This window comes from Hipposideros armiger, unplaced genomic scaffold (genome assembly GCF_001890085.2).
Source record: "Hipposideros armiger isolate ML-2016 unplaced genomic scaffold, ASM189008v1 scaffold_986, whole genome shotgun sequence".
Lineage (NCBI taxonomy): Eukaryota > Metazoa > Chordata > Mammalia > Chiroptera > Hipposideridae > Hipposideros > Hipposideros armiger.
Genome location: NW_017732336.1, coordinates 596,805 through 602,901, shown reverse-complemented (window position 1 = coordinate 602,901; position 6,097 = coordinate 596,805). Strand labels below are relative to the sequence as shown.

At 48.9% G+C, this 6,097-nt stretch overlaps 1 protein-coding gene across 1 annotated transcript in view; it reads right to left on the bottom strand.

Moving 5' to 3' along the window:
• Nucleotides 1-6: 6 nt before the first annotated feature.
• Nucleotides 7-6,097, bottom strand: part of ZNF135 (zinc finger protein 135) — a 25,878-nt gene continuing 19,787 nt past the window's right edge. The window contains 5 exon segments of the mRNA XM_019631186.1: nt 7-1,597; nt 1,599-1,917; nt 3,144-3,239; nt 3,945-4,071; nt 5,820-5,940. Of these exon segments, the coding sequence (XP_019486731.1) occupies nt 700-1,597; nt 1,599-1,917; nt 3,144-3,239; nt 3,945-4,071; nt 5,820-5,940 (1,561 nt within the window). The 3' untranslated portion in view covers nt 7-699.

Genomic DNA, 6,097 nt, shown 5'->3' with positions numbered 1-6,097 from the left:
TTTCAATTCTTCCTATACAAATCTTCTCAACTTTATGCACAGAAGGACTAGTTTATTGCAAAATAATGGAGATAATGTATTTAAAAATCTGTTTAGAGTACACTGACAACTTGTCATATGGAGCTCAAATCTGTGAGACTGGTTGCCTTCTACCTTGATCAGACAATTCACACACAGATCAAAAAACTTCATACTGAGACAGTTGAGTATGCATGGTCCTTCCATACAGATGCCACTCTCATGTCTGAAACACTCTGCCATAGTGTTTTTAGGGACTATCAGAGTCAATCTGCGCCATTCATAAACACTCCCCCTACCCCAAGAATGTAATGTGCAATATTGATAAATCTAGATTGCATTTGGTTCTTATATATGAAAGGCATTTGCTGGGTCCCTCACCATTTTGAAAATATCTGGCTTGAGATCTGGTGAATCCTTGGACAGAAGCCATAGCAAAACCCACTATATTTTCCATTTCTTTTTTGGTTTCTATAGTGTTAGTGAGCACTCAAGGTTGAAGGTCCTCACGTGGCTCATCTCCACATTTTCCTGTTGTTTGGATGATCTGAGCAATGTACTGTGTGTGAAGGCTTGTGTATAAATATGTCTGTGTTCTTGTTTGAGTATGACTGGGTCAAGTGTAGTAAGAGATGAACTATGGCTTAAGTCTTCCCACATCTCAGCTTGTGTGGAGTGAATCTACACAGTATGAGTTCTTTGGTGCTTGGTCAAAGAGGAGCTGTGTGTGAAGGCCTTCCCACAGTCCCTGCACTTGTATGGCTTCTCTCCCGTGTGGGTCCTCCGGTGCTGAGTCAGGTGAGTGCTCTGCTTGAAGCATTTCCCACAATCCTGACATTCATAGGGCTTTTCTCCAGTGTGTGTCCTCTCGTGCTGGCTGAGTGATGAGCTGTGACTGAAGAATTTACCACACTCGTTGCACGCGTAGGGCTTTTCTTTGGTGTGGATTCTCTGGTGTTCTATGAGAAGGGAGCTCTGGCTGAAAGCTCGGCCACACTTGTTACACTCATAGGGCTTCTCTCCTGTGTGGGTCCTCTGATGCTGAATGAGTGAAGCCAGCTGTCTGAAAGCCCTGCCACATTCGTTACACTCATAGGGCTTTTCCCCGGTGTGGATCCGCTGGTGATTGTTTAGGGTTGAGCTGTGGCTGAAAGCCCTACCACAGTCACTGCACTTGTAGGGTTTCTCCCCTGTGTGGACCCTCTGATGTTGAGTGAGGTGTGTGCTGTGCCGGAAGGCCTTCCTGCACTGACTGCACTCATAGGGCTTCTCTCCCGTGTGTGTCCGCTTGTGGTGGCTGAGTGATGAGTTGTGGCTGAAGGTCCTCCCACACTGTATGCACTTATAGGGTTTCTCGCCTGTGTGGATTCTCTGATGTTTGGTAAGTGCAGAGCTGTTTCGGAAGCCTTTTCTGCATTCATGACATTCATAAGGTCTCTCTCCTGTGTGCATCTGCTGGTGTTTGATGAGTGCGGAGCTGTGACTAACGGCCTTCCCGCAATCCTGACATCTGTATGGTTTCTCTTTTACATAGGTTTTCTGATGCATATTTAATTTTGAGTCCGGATTCTTCCTCTTTCTGTGTTCCCTACCTGTGGGAGCCTTGTCTTTCAGGAGTCACGGGTATAGTTGAGAGATCTGGGCTCAGACGTGAGTTTTCCCCAAACCCATTCTCTGGCTGCTGTTCCTAAGCAGATGTCCTCACAGGTGTGAAGGCCATTTGTACAACACAGCAGTCAAGGCTCTCATGACCCTGTTCCCAGGAGTCTGCAGCATCTTCATTGTTAGACCAATACAGACCATCCCACAGGAAGCTTCCTACCAGGACACCGTTGGATTTTTCTTCACAGATGTCCTGTTTTGGAGCTGACAGTTTGGGTTTGGATCTAGTTTCCAAGTCTGAAAGAAACGAAAAGTGGTAGTGTCCCTTAATCCCCATTCTTTAGAAAAAGTTTTTGGTGGATGAAAGAATAAAGCTGACAATTTCCAAAGGTTCAAAGGATGAGTGGCCTTGACTGTGTAACATGGTTTCTGCAAACCAGGAGAGGGAGGGAAGTGCTGAGAGCAGGGGAAGGCAGTTGGTATAAGGGTATGGATGTAGTTGACAAAGGGTGTATGGAGAATGTAGGTGGGAGATGCTGAGGGGAAAGTGGCCTTCAGGGAAATGTGAACAAATGCCCAGGATTGGACGGAGCAGAGTGACGGTCAGACTCCAGCTAATGCAGCCTCCACTATGCCAAGTGGTGACAGAGAAGCTGCCATGTGGGAAGGAGTACTCAGCTCTCCCGTGTTGCCTTCGAGCTACCACCACGACCGCCCCCACTGCCTTAGCCCCTGACCCAGTCAGTCATGAGAGTGTCTCAGCATTCCTGAGACCTGATGGAATGTAAAGCTGATATCAGTAAAGCTCTCTCAGGGAGTGTCCTGGCAGTCCTGGGACCTGATGGAATGATATCGGTCACCTCCCATGTAGGGACTGACACAGTAACAACAAAATGTCCTGGGGCAGTACAGTGATGTATGAAGGCATAGTATTTGTTGGAATACAATGGGAGCTGGTTAATGGTAAACAGCTTTAAGGCATGTAGAAGACGGATTATTGAAAAATAACAGTTTCACTTCCTTGTAAGATCTCAATAAAAGCCATGCGTTGACCCGATTCGGGGCTCAGTCTTCCAGGCTGGGTGCCTTGGTCTCGCTCTTATCTGACTTTTGTCTCTTGTTCTTATTCAATCTGCATTGCCCCTCTTGTGTCCCATTTGCCCTTGCCACACGGGACGTGACACTCCCGTTGCTCAGACCCAGCCTCTTCTTGGTGGCCTCTTGTTATTGTACCACCTCACCTCAGATGTAAAGAAACCCATCAACTGGGAACTGATGTAGTGTCCATCACCAGGATGATGAATAAATGACTGTGGTGGTTTAGATCACTTTGATTTGGTTTATTCTGTCCCTCTAACGGAGAGGCCCCAATGGGTAGTTCTCACTCACAGCGGGACAGTGCTTGGTGAGTGCTCACTAAAAGAACGAGTTGTCAGTTTATTCCGAAGAATCTAAGAGCAGGCACGGAGAGAGAGACTTGGGGGGTGAGTGGGCTCCTCCCAGCCTTGCACCTCTCATCTCACCTGGGCACACACCTTGGGAAACTCCCACGTCCACCACGCATGGCTCTGACTCCTGCTCCAGCAGGGAGATGACGGTTGGCTTCGGGAGCCACTGTCCTGCTTGGGGGAGACCCAGGGAGTGAGCATTTGTGTCCAGCACCCTTTTCAACTCTCCGCCTACTCCACCTTCAGTCTCTCAGGTCCCAAGTGGCTGGGGACCCCAAGAAGCTGCAGTCATACCAGCCTCCAATATTCCTCCCTCTCTTAGTCCCTGTCCTCATCCCTGGCTTTGGGGTGCACATGTGACCCAGGCCATGTGAGCCAGTCAGAGTTCTGTTTCTTCTCCTGGTCACTGGCAACAATTAGCTGTGTGAAGGTCAACTGGTGGTCAAAAGGAGACACCCCAGACACCTTTGATTGGTGGTTAGGACACAGATCCTGTCTTTTCTGCTGGTCATAGACCCTTGTAGCTATCTTGTCATCTTCAGAGGGGCCCATCTAGGACTGGTGGCAGAAAGAGGTGCAGAGTGAGGACAGAGGGGCCTCCTGACTGCTCCACAGGAAGACTCAGGTCTAGCCTGGGGTTTTCCAGTCACGGGACCCAGTATGTCCCTCCTACCCCGTGGTGTCCTGCTTCTGGCATTTTCAGGTGGGTCATGCTACATGCAGGCCAAATATCCTAATTGACATTCCCACAACCACAACAGCCTGGTCCCTGAAGCCAAAGATACATCCAAGGTATTTGCTTTGAAAGCTTAGACCTACCCACACTTTAACTCAAAAGTATTAGAATCCATGGTGGGCCCACAGGTGAGGCCTTACCTACACACACAAGGAGCCCAAAGGTCTCCAGCAACACATCACGGTACAGGGTCCTCTGGGCGGGCTTCAGCTGCCTCCACTCCTCCTGGGTGAAGTCCACGACCACGTCCTCAAAGGTCACTTGCTCCTGAAATATCACACATGAGTGTCGTGTCCTCAGTCAGCCCAACTCTAGCACTAGCTGCTGGTGGGAGCATCTGGTGAACAAAGACAAGGCCAAGCTGTGTAGGAGGGGGTTCTCTCAATTCTGGGGATTTAGGTTAGGTTTTTCTGTGGAGCTGGGGACCTTGCTGGAAGAAATGGGTTCTTAGGACAAAGAGGACACACTTATCTTCCAGCAATTTACCTGCAAAAAAAATCTCTTAAAATGAGAAATGCTGCTGAGTCAATAAAACAGGGAATAATCCTGGGCGTTTTGAGTTCACCAGGATTCATGCCTTCATGGAGGGCCCTTTGGAATGGCAGCTGTGTCTGGGCAGTAGGGGAAAGGAGCATCTAGAAAAATCAGGTTAGATGCCTGCCTTACTCTTGAGGCCAAAGTAACATCCTGATGCGTCCAAGATATGTGCACAATGAATGAAACAAAGCCCTTGAAAAACAGATTTTAAAATATAATCTTGGGGCTGGCTGAGTGGCTCAGTTGGTTAAGAGCTTGCTCAAGAGTGTGAGCTCTGAGCAACAGGGTCACCGGTTCGATTCCCACATGGGCCAGTGAGGTACGACCGAGCTGAGCTGCCGCTGAGCTGCCAAAAGGTGGCAGGATGGCTCAGCTGGTGAGAGCACATGCTCCTAATGACAAGGTTGCCTGTTCAAGATGGTGGGCTATGCCCACCTGCAACTTAAGACTGAACACAGCACCTTGAGCTGAATGGCGCAACTGAACTTGGAGCTGAGTTTGCTGCACCCTCCACAACTAAGATTAAAGGACAACTTGGCTGTTCCCCTCCTCCAATTCCCCAATAAAATCTTTTTATAAACAAACAAACAAACAAATAAATAAATGATCTTGGGCTAGAGATGATCTTCCTAATCATGACACCAAACTCAAATTCTCCCCTCCACTATATTATTTATCTTTTGATGCAAAGCAAATTCCCCCAAAATTAATGTCTTAAAACAGCATCCATTTATCTCATAGTTCTGTAGGTCAGAATATAACACAGTATGGCTAGGTTCTCTGCTCGACTCATGGGGCTAAAATCAAGGTGTCAGTCATATATTGTGTTTTATCCAGAAGCATGGGAAAAATCTGCTTGGGGCCTATGCTGATGCTATTCCCTCTGCCTAGAACATTTTTTCTGCGGGCTTGACATCATTCCCTTGACTCCCACCCTGTGCACATCTCTGCCTGTGGGCCATGTCCTCAGGAAGGTACCCCCATCTGTTCTAGTCAATGCTTAGTCCCCAAGACCATCCTTTTGTAAGCTTTTGTTGCCCTGCATAACACTTGGCATGTTTACATTCCTTGTAGGACCGTAAGCAGCATAGAGGGGGAGATTTGTGCCTGACTCATCTGTTCCTGCCTGCGATTCCTGCAACGGTGCCTGGACCATGGTTTGGTCGTCGCCAGGTGCTCAGTACACATCTGCCAAGCAATGATGAGAATGAGCCTGGGAGTAAAGACCTAGAATTCTGAGTAGAGGAAGTACAAGACTCATCAGTGAAAGGGCTGATCAATGTTGGATAGGGCAGCATGGGGCAGGTGGGGAAGCCAGGAGGCCCTCAGAGTGAGAACTGGAGGAGGATGTGGAGTTGGCTAAAGCACATTCCTGGTAGTGGACAGTGAGGGCAAAGGATTTGAGGTCAGAATGAGCCTGATAGGGACCCAAGGCCAGGGCTCGGGAGACCGGAGTGTAAGGATGGAGGTATACTCACCAGGACCCCAGCATCCAGGAGCCCAGTGGTCATTCCCTCCTCCTCTGGCCTCTTGCATGAACAGCCAGATCCTCTGCACACAGTTCTGGAGGGAAAGGGATGTGAGGGGCTGTGCAGGTGTCTGTGGAGACCAAGCGTCAGAACCCCTACCTGCAGGTGGAGAGCCTCGGCTGCCAGAGCCTGGAGCCCAGCACCCAGGCCAAACCCAACAGTACTCAGCTTCGCATTTCCTGAGCACCTGCTGGGTGCTCAGTGCTATTCCAGCCACTATTGAAGAA